This window comes from Polistes canadensis, unplaced genomic scaffold, assembly GCF_001313835.1.
Source record: "Polistes canadensis isolate GaletaPanama2010 unplaced genomic scaffold, ASM131383v1 scaffold_89, whole genome shotgun sequence".
NCBI classification, from domain to species: domain Eukaryota; kingdom Metazoa; phylum Arthropoda; class Insecta; order Hymenoptera; family Vespidae; genus Polistes; species Polistes canadensis.
In genome coordinates this window covers 417,177-437,285 of record NW_014569636.1, presented here as the reverse complement: position 1 = coordinate 437,285, position 20,109 = coordinate 417,177, and the positions used below count along the sequence as shown (strand labels likewise).

The following is a 20,109-nucleotide window of genomic DNA, read 5'->3' as shown; positions in this document are numbered from 1 at the left end:
CACGTATTACGTACGTACGAGTGGTTAAGCTTCGGCTGTAGTTACCAATTTACAATGGTAAATCTTGCCCATCCGTGCATCCATCCGCGCGCCCATCCGTGCGCCCATCCGCGCGTCCATCCGTGCGCCCATCCGTGCGCCCATCCGTGCGCCCATCCGTGCGCCCATTTTCCTCTATCTACCGAGTACATTTCTTCAATTTCATCAATTTTTATTATTTTAATCTCATGTGATCTTATTTGTTGCACCGATGCAATTATACTTTTGATCCTTCCTTTTTTTTAATCCAGATATTTGGCATTCGATGTCGTTACTGTAATACGTATTAATGTTTAAACGAAATATGTGTATATTCAAGCATAAAATGAAAAATGAAATGAAAACAAAGCCAAGTCACTACCTTCGAGAGGTAATTCTTGAAATTTATTCAAGCCATTCCGTACGATATAATATTTCAGCAGAGAAAGAGAGAGAAGTTCGGCTCTTGTTAATCTCACTTTTGAAATTCAACGTTTATTTTTACGAGTACGGCGAAGAAATTCAAGTATGCCGAAGGGTAAAAGAATAGAATAGAATAGAATAGGATAGGGTAGGATAGAAGATAAAAGGGCTGTACTACACGCACCCTTTTTAGCTATTTATCGTAATAAACTTTCTCGAAGCTAGTGAGGGATAGTAGATATGCACGGAGATTCTCAAATTAACCCTTTCCAACGCGCGCGTTACCGAGTAAAGCTGCTTTTATCGAGCAGTTAAATTACCCACATCCTTTTCATATGCTAAAGTAGACGATGCGAAAAACAGCAGCACTTTAAGACTCTGAACAAATATTCGGGCAAAAAACAAAAAGCACCGCGCATAATTAAAAAATATCCAATTTTTAATCGGTTAATTGCAGCAAGGATAACTTTAGTATTGATACTTCAGGAATACTAATGGAATTGAAAATCCATTTAACCTCTGATCGAGACAAATCCATACCTCCTCCAACCCCGGAGGAGGTGTATTTTCTCTTTTCGTTCATACTTCCAGTTATCTTCAACGCGTAACGTGAAACGCGTAATTTGCAAGCTAGCTAGGGTGTGCGCTCATGTATTGGTCGTGGTTAAATGAATTTTCACGCTTACACATTTCTCCCTGCAAAGCATCGACCTCCCCAAACTAACACCCTTAATCTCGTACCCCCTATCCTTCTCCTCCCTCTTCCACCCTCATGCTCACCTTGATACCCTACTACGAGCCCGTTATTTCGAACGAACGCGATAAAATTAGCATACTTATAAATATCCGACGGTTTTCGGACGTTCTCTCTCGGAAAATATATAATCCAGTAGGCCCAGGGGGATGGAGATGGGGATGGGGATGGGGATGGGAATGGGGATGGGGGGGTAATGCCGTTTGGGAAATGTGAAACGATAGCAATATCTTAGGTCGATTTTTATAAAGGTCGAATCAAGCGTGTATCTAACCGTGGAAAACTTGACCTCCGTCCTATATACGTCATTTGAAATTCATCAAACGTAAAATACGAAGATCAAAAAGGGACCAATCGAGAGGGGATCATCGTTTTATCTTGGGTGCTAGTTGAATGTTCTTTTGAGAGGTCGCCTTTGTTGGCACACGAACCCGTTCCTCTAAGGGAGGAAGGGGGTGTGCAAATATCGATCTGACTTGCCCATTCTAGACGACCTGTGTACCCTGATAATATAAGTGTTTAAATAATGCAATATAATTTATTATCTGGCGTGCAAAGTCAGTTGGACATTTGGCACGCGTTGAATTTTTCCTTTGGAAGGTGGTTGAATTCCTTGCGGAAAAAAAGGAGGAACGGGGTTAAGTCTAGTTCGTTTTCTCTCTGCGAATGTTTGGTAGTATAAGAAAGATAGAATATGTGGCGGGTTGGATACTCGCAAAAGGAAGAATTCTCCTTGCGTCTTTCTCAAAGGCCAACGAGTTCTAGGAAAGATCGAGAACGCCAGTACTCGACGGAATAATATTCGCCTTCTCTTGTTCAAACATCGGGAATGCATCGCTAGAAGGCGAATCAAGGAGAAAAATGACTGTGTGCGGAAAAAGGAAAAAGGAAAAAGGAAAATTGTTAGACGTCTGCGAGAAAAGGGAAGAGAAATAGAGAAGAAACGAGGTAGAGGATACGTACGCTAAAGAAAAATCTTACGAAGAAGTGAAAATTGCTGGTAGAAAAGCTAGGAAAAATATTTTCCAGTCATGCCATTCCTGATTTCAGAACTAAACGGAAGAAAAAGTAAGAAAAAAACAAGGAAAAAAAATATCGTCAAAGCACACGACCACGAATTTTTGAAAAATGTTCAAACTTCCGAATATCTTTCCTTCCAAGATCTGTTTGAAAATCGTTAAGTAAGTTAAGTTTTCTCTCTTTTCCCCATCGACGCGACGGAATATAGGAAAAAAAAAGTAATGTTTGATCGATCGTGCTTTTAGCGAGCTTGAATCGATCAAATCGTTCCACGTTTACACGATCAACGCGATATAATATGTTTACTCTTATCCCCCCGTCAATTCACAAAGAAATAATGAACTTTTAAGGTTCTCGGTAACTTTAGTTACTTTTCAAATATCGGATAATTCGATATGAAATGATGAAAATATTATAAAGGTTCTATGTTGCTCGTGGCAACGTGATTTCGACGCGTTAAAACTGTTTACAAACAACTTATTTCGACGATCAATTTTTCATCTATTTCTTTCTGAAAAATATTTTCAGTAAAAACTAACATTCTATCGAAAATTCTCGAAAGTTCGTAATCATTAATTAAACCATGAACGAGATGTAAAATAATAGACTCTACGAATGACTTGTTATATTTTCATGAAAATCTATTAACGGAACGTGCTTTTATTTTATCACATTTTGATCAATGCAACCCATCAAATGATTTTCCTCTTTCGACTATTATATTTATAGATTCATAAGGTATACATAATTAATAGGACTCTTGGGTGGGTATTAAAAAGATCAATAAAGTTGCATCATTGAAAACGTAATTCTCTTCGAAGCATGGTTTGAGACAGGCTTGAAAAAGGAATATTTTCAGCAACGTCGCGAGGTATAAAGTTAGATCGAAAAAGTTCCGTTTAGTGGAGGGGGGGGGGTGGAAAAAGAAAGGGAAAAACGTAGAGAAACCCCTGCTAGATAAAAACATGTTAGAGTCTGACGAAATTTCGAAGAAAAATTGAAAATTAACGTTGATCCTCCTCGATAATGCAATCTTTCCTCTCGTATCTTTTCTATTCTATTATTTGTTCGTTTAAATTGTGACCAAATAAAAATAAGAAATACGCATACACCAGTTGGTCCCCATTCGTTTTTTGTACCCTCTTTGCGATTAAGTCCCGCAACGATCCGAAATCTCCGATATCGCTGAGGTGCACCCTCGTGGCCATCGAAATTTTTGCCTATCGCGCAAACCAATTCAATTTCCCGTACCGTTTCAAAGCCGTCTAAATAATTTATTAACGCGTTAAGAGATAAAACAGTGCTGTAGGAACATTACGAATTTATTATTGACCAAGCCAATAAATAGAACTTTTTCAACGCTGTCTTTTCAAGAATAGTTTGCAGAAAAGTTGAATATTTAATCGATATTTAGAACGGGGAAAGTCTATCGAACAACACGGCGTATACACGAAGAAAAAAATGAAAATCTACTTACGTGAATCATTGTTATAGTTACGAACAAATGTACAATCCCGTTAAAAATAGGTCTAACATCGGATACGTTCAACTCGAGCAAAGATCACGAGCCTACTTAAAACTTTTTCCTCGTGGTAGCCATGAAGAGCTAGGAATAGGGGTAGTAAGGAGGAATACGGGGTATATTTGCTTTGGGATTGGCTGAATAGAAGACCAAAGGCCAATCGTTGTCGAGAAAGCTTATTGTAAACGTTACCGAAATATGCGTGAAAGAGGGATAATCCTACAAAAGGAAAACCCGTTTTTCAGGAAAACTATTTTTACAGTCCGACTGCTTATTATTATTACTAATACCCTACTAAGGGTTCACATTATCTACTTTTTATTCTCGAATATTCCTTTTCTACTGATTTTATCTGATTTATTATTTTAGTCTTCCTGAGTCGTCGATGCAAGAGAGTACCAAAAAAGTGCTATAGATATTATGCTGAGAAATATAAAAGTAGTATTGTGCGATAATGAATGAAGCGATACGCGTCTTAACGTTGGAAAATTCGCATCCTCGTTAAAATGACGACGTCAACTCTATGAGCAAAACTGTTGGTTGGTGGTTGGTTACTCGAAGATGAGGGTTGTTGAATACCTTAGCGAAAGGGTGTAAAACATTATTCCGCATTACACTTCAAGAGCTGCTGGCGCTAGCTACGCTAAATTATTCCATCTTTTTTCTTCTTCTTCTTCTTCTTCTTTTTCTTTTTTTCTTATTTTTATTCCTCTATCACAGGTACAGAGAATCGAAGAGCCTCCGGGCACCAAGAAACGTGGAAGAAATCGTTCCTCGAGAATATATATACGTGGTGTCAGAAATTGTCTACTCCTCAAACTGACTAAATCTTCCTCGAATAACGTTAAAAACTATTTCACTATTTTTCATGCACCGAAGATGATCTTCAAATTTTCTTTCAATTTTCTCCAGGATTATTTTATCTCGGATATCAATTTCAATTGGAAATTCTACGAATGTTTCGTTTAATTTTGATAATTATTTCGTGAGAATTGTTTCGCGCCGTTAAAGTGGTACATCGTTTTTTAAGTTGTTTTTTAAATAGCAAATTCGAAATAAAACTTTTAATTTCTTTATAATTTCGTCTAGCTTGTAGTTTAAGTACATATTCCCTTTTTTAACGAAGATTCTTAATAACACATTAGGGCGTCTTTTGAAAATACATTTAATGCAAAACTAGAAAAAGTATATATAAAGAGTATTCATTAAATTTTGTCCAACTTTTACATAGTTCATAGTTTAACGAAACTGTGAATAGAATCCTGTATTCGATGTTCAAAAGATTCTTATATTCATCGAGGAAAAGTAAAAGAAGGTAAAGAATAAAATAGAAAAAATCGTCATCCTTTGGTGATGTCAGTGGAGAAACTTTCTTTTATCATCTCGTATTCGTACATATTCTCATTCGTGAGAAGGATCCCTTAAAGAAGATACGAATCCGCAGTCGTTCGAACCGTGTTGGTTGGATTCGGTTAAAAATGATTGATCCATTAGCGCTATGGCTGCATGAGAAAGGAAAAAAAAACTGAGAATATGAAAGGGAGAAGAGAACGCCTGGAGAGATCATTTTTTTCTACGCCATAAAATGTCTTCGCTTCGTCTAGAACATATTTCCCTTTTCTTCCCCAAGCCTGATTGAATCGAGCTGACAACGGAAGAAAGAGAGAGAGAGAGAGAGAGAGAGAGAGAGACGACGACGACTTTCTGCCCTCTGAGCTCGAGAAAGACAAGTAAGGACGATATTAATATGACATTGCTGCTTTTGGTGGCAAGCATCTTGGGAATAACTGCCTCGACGAAATTACTTCAGAGTTATGAATATAATCAAACGTATCATTTCTCTATCTCTCTCTCTCTCTCTCTCTACTAGGTAATAAATTGATTATTATCAGCACAAACTATGCACTTTGGTATTTCATTTCAAGGTTGAATTTACGAAAAGTCGAGTCTTAAGGAGTTGGGACCTTAAAAAAATCAATTTTTGTTTATTTTTCTATCTTATTAAATTTGACAAGTTGTCTAGAATATTGTTTTAAATGTTGAAGTTGATCGGAATAAAAGTTTAAGAGATAGAGAGAGCCTTGGGAAGTTCCACTCTTAAAAGGAACTCTTTATCGTCGCTTAAAACTTTAAAAGCGTTTTTCTCAAAACGCTATTTGTAAAGTCGGTTGTCAAGATTTCTATTCAATTTCTATTCAACTGATCTTAATGAAAATTGGTACACGTGTTCGAGTTATTATTGACAACAAAAAAATTGTCGAAAGTATGGTATTTTATCCCTATGTAAATCCTTAAAAAAAAGAAAGGGAAGAAAAATAATACTCGGTTAGCTTATCGCATTATCCCAAAGGGGGTAGCTAGCTAGCTAGCTAACAGCAGGTGCATCCCACGTATTTTCCTTTACAATTGGTTTATTTCCGAGTTGTTATGCACACACAAAATCATCCTATAGATAAATACATACATACATAGTGCATACATATGGATTAACTTGTCGAAATTAGATGATCTTTATAGTATGCACTGTAACCAAAAATATAGGCAACATGCGAACACGTAATATGCAAACAACGCGTGTGTCAGCGGTTTGTCGCTTAAATAGACGATATACCATGCATAGTTTATCAATACAACGATCACCTTTATCGTTTGGGAACATAAATCAGAGAGAATATTAACTGACCGTTCGTGTACATACATACATATAACGATTTTATTCATTCTCGATAAATCAAACAATTTAATCCTGACGATATTTGTTTGTTTGTTTTTTTTTGTTCCTAACACACATTTATTTAATATTAATCTCGAAATCGATCAATTTTGAGTTTTCTCTTCAAGTTGGCCGAACAATTGCGAAGATCCATTTGAAAAATTGAAAAATGAAATTTATTTTGATGAAAAGTTTTCGCGATGGCGATCGTGTAATAAGCTTCATTCAAAGGTCAATACCGAAAGAAAAAGGGGAACCGAAAAAACAGGCGTGAATCGTCGTCTCGTCGGTAGGAAATTCCAGCACGTTTCCTTGGACGACGAGCATCCTTCGTTCATGCTTCCTTTAAAAGAGCTCGTTCCTTTCGTTTTGCTTCATTTACTTAAATAGAACGAACCTACCTACCTACCAAGGGCAAATTAATTAAAACGTATCTCGTCGATGGTACACCCCTCCCCCCATCCCTCGGTAAGATCTCGCAAACACCCTTGACACAAATCCTATGCTACGTATACATACATATATCGTTCTCCTTCATAACTCATCCCTTAGTTCGACTAACTTCCCGACTAATACCAGACAATTCTCTTCCCCTCGATTAATACTACCCAGTTTAATATGGTTTATATTTCAAATCTATCTTCTTTCATTTCTAATACACCTGATACAATGTTTTTCCATCCAATGTAAAAATAATAAACGAAAAGCTCTCGCAGTCCAAATTTTATTCATTTTATGCGACCTAATTTTGTTGTTCTTTTTTTTCAAGAAGAATGTCAATTAATTATTCTCCTCTCTCATCTTTTCATCCGTCAGGTTGTTTTTTTCTTTTTCTTTTTCTTTATTTTCAAGAAGAATGCCAATTAATTATTCTCGAGTCGTTTCAACTACGCGTTTCGGCCTCTTCGCGCGTTTATTTCATTTAATTCAATTCATTCGACATTACGTATAGCGTTAGCGCGTTCCTTTTACGTTCCGCGATAATTGCACTTCTCCAAGACGATGAGATATCGATGAAGAAAATGTATCATTAACACGGAAAGCTATGGAAATGAAAATATTCTAATATCTCTCGCGACACAAGCTTAACGCGATAATTACATACACACACATTCTAGATAATAAATATTTAATATACCACACACATTAGTCGGGTAATTAAAATCAATTATTATCCTTAATTGTTAGATTATTATTTTAAACAAAAAATTAAGAGCAAAAGTTAAGTTAAGCCAAACCATTTAAACTTTTGTTAAACTTTTTAATAATTTTTCTTTCTTATCGCCAACAACAATAGCATAACTTTAAAGAGTTGTTATGTCAATTAGGTACTATGCTAACTAATTAATATACTGGTGAATAATTGCTAGTGTCAACTGATTTATGAACCACCATTGTGTATAGTTTTAAAACTTCATTAATCTTTCACAAAATCCCAGAATACTGGAAAATGGAAGGAGAGGTTATAAATAATAATGAAAAAAAAAAAATAAATGTGTTACTTGTACTTCTATATATTTGATCGGTCTTTTAATTCGTGATCTTAACCCTAGAACTAGATATCTATTCCAGGTAAACTTAAATTAAATGAAAATTTGATCGTTTTCAATCGATTTTTCAGCGATTAAACTTTAGTCAATTTGTACTTCACCATTCTTTTTGGCATGAAAAAAGAACAAAAATTCATATACTTAAAAGTTTGATTATTGCTATAGAAAGAAGGAAAGGTAAATTAAGAAAAAGGAAATTTCAATCCGCGGGGGGAGAGGAGGGGGTCCACACTTAAAGGAACATCCATTTTTAGGCTCGCAAGAGAAATATATAAAATAAAAGATTATCCTATCAGCAGAGCGGGGTGTATCGTCGTCTCTGCTCCTACTTTTAGCTTCGGCTACGTAATACGATTCTTGCTTATGCCGCGAGAAGAAAATTTCATTTTACACGAGAGTTGGATGTAGCTTAACGATAATATCGTTTCTCATAGTTCACGCGACACGTTTATATACGATGCCATATTCTCGTTTGTACCATTAAAATACCAGCCGAGAAATGAAAAACCCATCCACTATATTATTCCGGCTTGCTTTTAATCGACGCCTGTGCGAACCAACAAAAATCGAGTCAACTTTTCACTACAATTTTCTTCATTTGCCATGAAATACATTTAGAAATACGTCTCTCTGTTTGAGAAGGAACATTTTAAAGCTTCGAGAATTGATGTATTATTCAAGAAGGAAGTAAAGTTTCTTTTCTGGCTTTGAAACAGCATCTATGTGGGGTTCACTGCGGTAAGTTACATGAATCTATAATACAATATCGGATAGTAATATTTATTGAATCAGACGAATAGGAAACTCTACGATGTGTTTCAACGGGATTAGAAAAAGACTATTGCATAAATAAATGCGTAAAGTAAGTATATTTACGAGGACATATTCATTGATTCTAAGAATTAAAATAATCCTTTAAATCATTCAAATATTCATTTAAGCTTTACTTTAGATTAATTACGTTTGTGCATCCTTAAATTATTCTTATGCAAATGAAGTTCTAGTCTAGGGATATATGCTTTCGAAATATTTCGTATATTTGAAATATTTTCCTTTTTTTTTCCTTCAACTAGACTTTAGAATATTCCACGGGATATTTCTTAATTCAATGCTTTACTAATCATCTTTCTGCACGCTTGATTGCGATGTTTCAAGCGACCGATGTTTCGTCTCTACCGTTCTGATAGAAAACACCTAGATCGAGAATCGAATCTTCGTTTACGTTTCGAATAACAATCACTTCTGATTGTCAATACCCGTCTGATTATCAATGTACCCACTGATTACAATGAAAGAAACGATCAAATATTATATTTATCCTTATTCTTTTCTTCGAAAAAACATCAACGGTGCATCTTGTACTGTAAGTAAAGAAATCGTACATGCAAATCGTAAATGCATATAGAGGGGTGTCTTAGTTTTTACCGATAAATAAATCAAATAAAAGGTATTTTGCACAGAGAGAGAGAGAGAGAGAGAGAGAGAGAGAGAGATGGGGGTAAATATTTGTTAAAATAAAAATGAAGATGTCTCCGACAAGGACAAGGGGAGGAGGAACCATCCGAGTATCTTGAAAAGTCGAGCAACGATCGGATCGGAGCAATCACTGCGACTGACAGTTTATCGATAACTGCGACGATCGCGTCAGACCATTGTTATTATCGTCATAACAACGTGGTAAAAGGTTCCCTTTCAAATCCATGGATTTTGCGAGAATAGCTTTCCAGATATTATAACACCTACGGTCTACTCGACTTTTCTTTCATTTTCCTTTCTTCTTTATATTATTATAAATCTAACCCTACAATTACAAACTTATTTTTTGAATCCCCAAACTACAAACTGGAGTATATACTTATCCCAAGGTTTTTAAGTATAGGAATTTTTGTTGTGTTTTCATGCCAAAGAGAATGCCGAAGAACAAATTCAATTTGACTAAAGTTTAATCGCTGAAAAATCGATTGAAATAAATTAAAGTACTGAAGAAGGATCAAATCTTCATTTAATTTAAGAAATTCATAAATTTGTATACCCCAGTTTAGTAGTTCTAGGGCTAATGAAACTAAAGTAACGAACGCATTTCTATATACTATTCCAAATGCAATGAGCCAATTCCAAATTCCAGGACTAACACTTTTTCTTTATTATTAATTAACATTTGCGAAAGAATTTCATTTTATTACGTAAAGATCTCTAAACGACGTTAACAAAATTTAGGATTCCGACGACACGCATTAGAACGAATATAATATACGAATGTAATATACGATTACGATTTATGCAATAACTCAACATAGAAGTTTCAGTATTAAAACCGATAACGAACGCCAATAAATACGACCTTCTATATCGATTGTAAAAATGCACGAGAGAGAGAGAGAGAGAGAAAGAATTAAAAGCTCGTAGATATTCGTACTATCCACAAAATCACGTGCAAATTTATAGGCCACTCATGAAAGATTAATTCGTTCGGATTTAATATCGCACGTTTTCGAATTTAACCGTATATATATGGGGGTATATCGTATATCGGTGTTGGGAGTAATTCATCCAATTTTGACGTACATAGTCCTCTCAACGGTAGGATAAATCACGATCTATCCGTTAATTCTATGACAAACCACGATTTTCCAGCACGTCTCAAGCGTTATTCTTCGCTAACAGCAGGGAAAAAGAAAAAAGATAAAAGAATGAAAACTTTGATACTTTTCAGATATCCTTTCAGCCCTCACCCGCCACGTTAATTCACACGATATATGTAATTCACTATGAACGGAGCGAGAAAAATTTTTTTTCTTCTTTTTTGGGTACGATCCGAGTACGACGATCGCTATGGGAAAGCAGAAATAAAAAAGATAAAAGAAAGAAAGATAAAGAGACGAACCGAAAGATAAAATGAATTGAAAAACTTTTACACACCAGGTTACCATACCTCCTACCTTTATGAGAGAGTTATAATAAGAATATGAAAAAAAAAAAAAAGAAAAGTTTCGTCGTACGTGTGTACTCATTCAAGGAGAGATAACAAAAAACCTATCTTTTTCTTTCTATTCTTCTCTGCTATTCTACTACTATCATATCTATTATTAATAGTATTATAATACTTCTGTTATATTATTTTTAATTAATACAAAAGTAATCAAAATCGAAACAAGTGTCCGAGGAACCTTGATTACCATTCTCATTTTGATTCCCTTCGACTCGATAAAAAAAAAATCTTGTTGTCAGGACGATAGAGTTCTAGTGGAAGAGGAAAAGGGTAAATGGGATAGGAGGGTGGTTAAGGTAAAAGATGAGATGGGGGAGGGGGGGGTTAAAGATGGTTAAGGTGCCGAGAATTCCGAAGAAAATTGCTGACAACTGCAGACGTGTCTCGACGATAAGACTCTTTTGCTATCTTATTTAGTACGTAAGCTTCTTAAAAGCTTTACTGTTTAATTAAGAAGGCGAGTTCGAAATTTTCGAGAAATGTCCAAACTTTTCGTTTTCTCTTTCTTCTTTTCTCCCATCGCAAGATTACTGGCGCGTGTGCGTGTAAGATTTAATCGACGCGAAGTCTTTTGTGTAAGATTATTCGAGATTAAACAAGAAAAACTCCCTGTGTGTTCTTTTGCATTTTTTAAATGAACTTGGACCGGATTGACAGAATAGCCACAGTATTTTATATATAAAGAAAAAATAGAGTAAATTTTCGCATAGACTATAGAACAGGGTGGAGGGTTTTTCACGAAAGAAGAACCATTGGCTCCCAGTGGTACGGATAAAACGCGTATCATCGTATTTATCCACCCTCGGAGGATGGATTGTGCAGCACCCACTCACTCGGCTAACACTGGTCTCCATCTTTTTCTTCTTATCGGCTATCAAACCGAGAAAAGCTCGCGCAAAGACCCTTTCGTGGCAACGTGCATACAAATGATGTTTATCCATCAATGCCTCGCAGCGTTGCCAATGGATCGCGATGTTGAACCTTCTCTTTCTTTATTTATTTCTTTCACAATTTCTATCTCTATCTATCCGTTTGCTGCATCCGTTTATTCCATTCAACATTCAATGTTTCCCGAGTCCGGCCGAAATGTTGACGTTGATGAGTCGAAATGATAGATGCCCCGTAGATCCATCATGAATTATTTTCTCGCTTGAACGAGCTAAGCCTTCGAATATTGCCTGCCGATTCGATAAACTAATGCCAATTTCTCGATATCCCTACGTTCTTTCATAAAGATAATATAACGATTGGTCATTCTATTACGGATATTTCATTTTTTTCACATCAAATTGTTCCATAGGATTTTGGAATGATGAAGAAATGAAGTACTTTCGTTATTATGTATCCTTCCAAACTTTTTCCACTTTTTTTCAACTCGTCCAAGTCGCTTGGCTCCATATTCAATCAAAAGTTTAGAGAAAAATTAACCCTCCTTCTCACTTAGTCTACACTTTTTCCTTACTTCTTTTCTTCAAACTTATTCAATTTTGCAATATTACAGGTTAATACCGGTGAAGCCAAACGTCGAAGATATGTTTCGAGAAAAAAAGAACAAAACTCTTTACTTATTTAACTGTTTTATTAATTTACGTAAAAGAGTTGTAAATTGTTTGATCTCTAATCGAAATAATGAATTAATCGAACAACAACAACACTTTAGAAACCCTGTGTTCCAACTCGAAAACAACTCGATATTCGTATTACATTTTCACCGAAGCACCATTCTACGAAATTATCTTGCTTCGAGATGTTTTCAAGAAACTTGCAGAAAAGATCGTTATTGATCAAAAAGTGAAGTTTTTATTCGGATCTATGGTTGAAAATGTATGATCAAAGATAAATATATTATCATTAATTTTTTTGAAAAGTTGTTAAATTTATGCATAATTCGGAGTACGTCAGAAAAACAGGAAGATAAAGTTTCTCCTTGGTGTTGTTTTTTTGTTTCGTACATGGATCCGAGTTAGAAATTGGTCTCTAGTTAGTGTTTCGAAAAGTTTTCTATCGTTGAAAATTTGGCGCGTTAGAGTTATAAGGATAAAGGTGAATATCGTCCAGCCGTTGGTGCCGAGTGTAAATCTACTTGGCCGCTTGGGTATTATAAAAGGGCTTTCGACGGCATGGAATTCCGTTGTGAAAAAAGTACGTGTATACGGCACTTTGCTTTGGCTCTTCTCCAACGGGGTCGTTACGTTTCTCGATTCGAATTTAACCGACTCGGCCTACCCTCCCTCAGTGTTGTTACCGATACATCCGAAAATACTCGATTCGTTTAACGATCATTTCCAATCGACTTTGGTCCCTTTTAAAAGCGAAACACTGTCGTGCAACAAAATCTTTTGCTAATAGGTAAATTGTGTGTGGACGCGCAAGATCTAAACGAACAACTTGCAAAATGGATTCAGAAGGAAGATGCACGTTCCCGGTGCAGCAAATGTTAATTCTTCTACGAACGATATAAAAAGGATTTTTAAATTCATATTCCAATTATGGGAATGAAAAACGTACGTCAAAGTACAATTCATTAATTTGATTTTGATGAACATAGAAAACTATTATTCTCAAACTGTTGACGCGAATTGTTCGTTATTGGTTATGGTTCATTGTTCGTTCCTTCGGGTTTCTTGCTATCATCGCGACACAATACCTTCGGAAAAACATGTTGCCATCTTTTCAGTCGTTGAATGACGTAGCAACCCGATAAGGGTATTGCTCTAGTGTGTAACTCGAGATCCTCTTACGAGAAAAAAGTTACATCTTCGTAGCAACAGAATATACGTATTTTCTTCTAAGATAGATTATTGCAAAATAATATAAATTAGGCACGCTATTATAATAGAAATAATCGATCGAATAAATGATTGACGGCTTCGGAGAAGATTTATTTCTCTTCCGAATTTCGGCTGGTCGAAGTTCTTAGAACGAAGTTGGTGTATTAAAATTAGCGAACGGCTTCGATTAATTAACTGGCTTAAAGGATAATCAATCTGTCGTCTTGTTGACTATCTAGCCAAACGGTAATAATAACAAAATGAATTCGATGTTTCCCCTTTTTCGGTTTATTCGAATGAAAAATATTGATTAAAAGTAAGGAAAAACAGTTCCTACCGCGAGAGATTCGATATTTTCCCCATTTATTAGTTAAAACATATTTTACGACAAAATTTGACTTTATGAACTTTAGTAGTGCAGCAACGGTCACAACACACCTTGTATGTAGAACACGCGCTAAACTCGCTCCAAGTTGTCAGAATACATATCAGATTCTCGTGAGAATAAGGATGGAATAAAAGTTTGCATTTTTTGAACAGCAATAGTCGAGTTGAAAGCTAAAAGTTTCTCTCTCCGAGACGTCTCTCTAAAAGTCTCAACGCTTTTCTTTCATCCTCTCTTTTGCCTTCTCTTTCTTTCTTTTACAAGAGAACTACATTCGAAGTATATATATATATATTATCGTAGGCGTTATTTCGAAATAATCTCTCCGATCCGATCAAAAGTTTAACAATAGGGAACAAAGAAAATTCGATAAGAAGGAGAATCTATTCTAAGAATAACCAAAAAGATTCTCCGCGATTTTGTATACATTTTTTGATTTCTCATGCGTGCGTATGTATGTATGCACATGTATACATTACGTATCAAATAATGCATACGTGCTCATATTTGCGATATCGGCATAAAACATCAAAGGGAAACCGTAACGTTATCGCGTAAACTCAACTTCGTCTTTGCTCGCGTGCCTTAGGAAGGGAAACCTTGATGTACTACGATTTTACGCCGTTAAACAAATCTAATTTTGAACGACAAATATTGAAGCTGTAACACGAAGTCGCGCGAGCACGTAGGCTGAAATGCTTCCGGAATGTAGAATAAACAAACCTGATACGCGAGTATATCAGTATTCCTGATATACAGATTATACAGAATCTAGCAGAAAGTTTATAAAATGTTTCATTGAGAAGGTACCAATTTATCTAAAGAAACATATCGTAGATTTATTTCAAATGAAAACTTGTTTAAAAAATGACCGTGGCAAGAAATTCGAATTCGCGCGAGTAATATACTTTCATCCCGAGTCAGTTTTTCATAAAACAAAAACTGACTATGGTATTTCGGAAGATAAAGTTAGCAATTGTATTCCTATTTTATATGACATATTATTAATAGTCAAACGTTGGTAAAAATTTATCGTTGGATCGTGTTTATCTCCTAAAGTAGATGACATTTCGATGTAAAATATCGTTAAAGTTAAAATTAGTGAAGATAATGGGCCGATAAACATGGAACGATCTCAGAAGGGTTATTGTATTTTCAAGGAGATTTCCTTGAAAGTAGAAGAAGCTCGCATCCATCCGGCTTGGGAAAGCGTTCAGCCGGAAGTCAGATAGTGCGAATCGATGTAAAGCATTCTTGAATTTCTTCGTGCTAAAGGGGATGAAAAAGGGGATGAAAAAGGGGCTGCGTGGGTGGGGTGCTTGGCTAACTCCAAAGTGATAATATAGTTGGACAATAGAAAGAAATTAGGAAAAAGGATCTGAACGCGGCGGCAACATTACGCGAGCTTGCCGAGAGCTGCTAACCGCGAAATCGATATTTAAATTCATTCCATTTAATGGAAGTCCAATCGTTGAGTAATCTTGTACCGAACAATCCCTCGAACCCGTAAATTCGACGAGAATGCGAATGCAAGGCTTGGGGAAATAACCGAACGCGCGATTAAACGTCTATTATGTACATGTCCAATGTAAATATTGACGTTCGGACGAATTTATGGATCGTCGGACGCTATTATTTCGAAATCTAAGCAGAATATTTGAAACATTTTCAAACATTTTCATCGTGGCAAGGAATTTTTCCATATCTACATATGTTTTTTTTTACGTGAACAATGAACGTTTACATGAACAATTGTTATAAATGCTCTTGAAATAAATAATTGTAAGATCAAATTTCAACATATCGCGTCGGAGCATGAAAATGAAAATACCGAAGAGGAGGAAGAAAAAAAAAGGGGATAACGGGAACGAGGACAGAAGGGGCAAAGTTATAAAGGACGTTCTTCGAACAGCTTGTCTCGCGGCGGAATATTATGCCAACGGTATGCCACACTATCCAACTGCATTCGCGTTTATAACCCGGAACACTAAATAACACGTAGCACCTGTGAGATATCCTAGGCTTTTATATATAGTTTTATCTCATCCTTCTCTCTCCTTTTACACTCAACTTTCAGCTAATGTCTTTTCCTTTTCCTTTTCCTTCTTTTCCTTTTCCTTCTTCTTCTTCTTCTTCTTCTTCAGACAATACGATGCGTTTCTATGTTAGACTTAGAAGATCGTCTCGTATTTTCTTCCACCTTCTCGTTTAATATTTTCGCGTCATTTATAATCAGGGTCTGAATTTGATAATTTATATTACCGAAAAATCATTTGTGGAGCCGATAATTAATAGCAATTACTATGAAATACCTTCATATATTGGACGTTCTTCGCATATGCAGTAATAATGAAAAGTCATTTATAATCATTAAGGACTTTAATGCGTTGGAGGTAAAACGAAAATGAAAACTAGGAGCTCTCGCGTACGTAAAATCTATGATAAAGTTAAATAATCGTATGGTCGTAATTTACGTATGTGTCGATTATATGAACGCAAATTGTCAACGGTATAATGAGTGACGTAGCCAAACTATGCACGGTAATAACGGAGTGGGAACACGCGTAGCTCGATATATCGACATTTATAAACCGAAAATCCTGTCGCTTGGAGAGCAACGGTCAACGTCATGCACCGAAAACCACATTTCGCGGCTGAGTCGACGTTAGTTCACCATCCGACCGATGATGCAAATTTATCATTGCATACGAAGAGCACGCGTGTACATACAATTTTGCCTATGATTTTCCTTTAGACTCGATTAGACGAATACAAAATTATACGGACAACTATTTTCTTTTTTATTTTTGATACACTACATTAGAAACACTAACAACATTTTGTATTTTTTTTTTTCATTTACTTAATCATTTCAATTTCAACTTTGTATTTAAATATTTTAAATAAAGCCTCTATCACATTTCTCTCTTATAATCCAACAGTATTCTATGTAAAACGGGGGAAAACGTCCGAAACATTTTTCCATTCACAAAAAACCAAAAGAAAAAAAAAAGGAAAACAAAAAAAATTTCGGTTACAAGGAGGATTAACATATGCATTATGATATGTAAGTTTAAACTTTGATTTCTCGTTGAAATTAAAATGGCATTTAAATGAAACGCGAACGTAGAAGAACGTAGTAGAATTGATGGTTCTCGTTCTAATTTCACGTACTGGACTTGAAACTTTCTATCGGATTGGAGTTTAAAAGCCACGTAAGCGCATCGACGATGTTAGTCAACCGCGACAGCATTTGTGAATTCCTCGGATCATCCTACTTCTTCTCCCTCCCACCCTTTCTCTTGTTTTTATTTCTTTTTCCCTCTTTTCTATGCTCGTTTTCCTCTCTAGCGTATAAACCAGCATATGTATTTTACGCACACACACCTGTGTTCGCGAACATGCGTGTGTATAACTACCCTTTTGTTCTCCAGTTTCACATTTTCCTCTCCCCCCTCCCTACCCCTCCTCCTACCTTTTCTCTTGATTTTCTTTTTTTTTCCCTTTCATTTTTTCTTCTTTTTTTACTCGTTGCTTTGTAGTGTACTAATACGTCACCTGACTGACGGAATTTTTATAGAAATTATACGAGGTAGGTACTCGTGACGCACGTAACTCTCCGTTCCCGATTCGTATCACTCAAAACGTTGTTTAGATTCTTACGGATATAATAATAGCTTCAAATATTAGAATATTATGTGTATTTAAATGTGTCTCGTGGAATTATTAAAAGTATGTTATACTAATTGTCGGGGATTTGAATAATAAGTTTCGTTTATGACGATAACCTCGAGTAAATGATATTTTTCAAGCAAAAGATGTTTGTGTGTCAAACGAATAATAAAACTATTGCAATATTTTGACTATAAGTTTAGGATATCTTTCAAACGTAACTAATTAAACACAGTTGAGCATAGATTAACGAAAATCCTTGCTCAGGAGATATAAAAAAAAAAGAAAGGTACATAAATCGCTCACCATAGAGTAGCATCCAAAATATGAAAACGCAGATCATCCTGAGGGAGGCGCTCGTACCATTACCCACGGTGTTACATTGTAAATCCATTCGCAGTGCTTTTACGGTCCATCGTTTCCGGTACATTTCACGATATTCCCTTGAAAACCGTGTAACTTGACGAATGGAAGAATTTTCTTCGTACACGGTACACGGTACACGGTACACGGTACACGGTACACGGTACACGGTACACCGTACACGGTACAAAGTACACAGTACGCTTTTCCTCGATGTATCTTTCGATAAGGAATCTTGCACTCTCGATGACCCTTCTCACCCTTGAAAAAGTTTTTCAACACTCGTCACCTTCCCTCCGGAACTTTCACCCTATCGGTCATCCGTCGGCTTCTTTTTTCTTTTTCTTTTTCTTCTTATAAGAATAAAACATAATCAACCGTTCGAATCGTTCTTCTCTCTTTCTCTTTCTCTCTCTCTCTCTCTCTCTCTCTCTCTCTCTCTCTCTTTTTCGCAAATAAATCAAGAGGAAATGAAGAAAAATGATTCGAATAATAAAATAAGTAATCTTCGATTTAGTTAGTTCTTTTTTTTCATTTTGATTATAAAATTGTGCAGTGCAGGTAAAACTTAAGCAGAAAAAAAAATCCAACGCGGCAATTGACGAGCTGCTTCTATTTATTTTTCCTTCCATTTTGTTCCACTAGAGAAAACGTAGGATACGCGCGGAGAGAAAAAACACAGAGAAACGCGTATATATAGAAAAAAAGTGAGAATAAAGAGGTATATATATATATATATATATAAAAGCATCTCTCGACGCTGTGGTTTTTCTCGTTGCAATTAAGCGAGGACGTCGAGAAATAGGTTGGACGCCGGCAGAGGCTTATGATTAAGCTTAATGCGTGCATGCGTGTCGAGGATTTTATCCTTTTCCCTTTGGAAACGTTGGAGAAACAAATCTCCTTTTTAAATTCGTGCCACACGTCAAGGGGGCAAGATAAAAGCTTGCTTCCAAAAATAGAGATTAAAGTTTTACGGAAGAAGAAGAACAAGAGAGAGGGGCTGGGGGTGGGCTTCTTTCACAAAAATACTTTTTTCGCTGCGATGAAAAAGTCATAGAATGAAATATCAACAACTCGACAAAATATACACCGAGATATCGATATCTCGTATTATCGATGAAATCAATCAAACGAGTTAGGTAAAAAACTAAATTAGTTTTGCATAGTCGAAAGGAAAGAGAAACGATGATGAATATTTTGTTCATTTAAAAGAAAATCAAATAAAACGCACACACGCGAATACGCGCACGCGCAAAATATAGATATCTTGCACAAAGGAAACATGCTACCGGCGTTTTTGAATAAAGCGCTACGTAAAATTGAATTTTACTTTAGTAAAAATCGGCTGAATCGAAAATCACCAATAGAAATTTCGATGTTTTTCATTCGTGACGATGAAACAAAAACGGTCACTATGTACATTTGCTTATACGCGTTGGCATCATCCATTAGGTATCCTCGCAAAATTGTCGTTCTCGATCTGAAAACAAATAATGGACGGCAAACAAAATGCAACAACGGGAAACGAACGAATACGATATAGCAAAGAGTACAAAACGAAATAACAGTTGTTCTTGTTTTCTTTATATTTCAACAAAAATAGATACACGCGTGTGCAGTAATTTCCCCTTCCCCGTTCTTTATATTCATCGATATCCGTTAGTCCTGGTGGTGGTAACTCACAGCAAACTGGATATTAGTCCAGTTTGTATCGATACAATTGGATGTTACCGATGATGATATCGAACAAATGACAACACCCATTGTGCCCAGCTATAACAACAGTCAGACTTATTACAGCCTGTTGATTTGAAATATGAACGATTGTAGATTGGTAATTTCAATCGTTACTCGTGTTACACTTTTCAAAACGTATTTATTTTGCAACATTTTCACTGATTTTCAATCCATCGCGCGTAGAATCGA

The 20,109-nt window shown here is 35.9% G+C and overlaps 1 protein-coding gene across 4 annotated transcripts in view; it reads right to left on the bottom strand.

Annotated features, from left to right (window-relative positions):
• Positions 1-20,109, bottom strand: part of LOC106786993 (neuronal growth regulator 1-like) — a 43,221-nt gene that overhangs the window by 22,137 nt on the left and 975 nt on the right. For 3 of the 4 annotated variants that reach the window (XM_014748950.1, XM_014748949.1, XM_014748952.1), the window contains one exon: positions 18,124-18,530. In XM_014748950.1, coding sequence (XP_014604436.1) covers positions 18,124-18,247 — 124 coding nt within the window. In that variant the 5' untranslated portion in view covers positions 18,248-18,530. Of the gene's footprint in view, positions 1-18,123; positions 18,534-20,109 lie in introns of all 4 variants that reach the window. The other variant, XM_014748951.1, reaches the window with a different exon arrangement.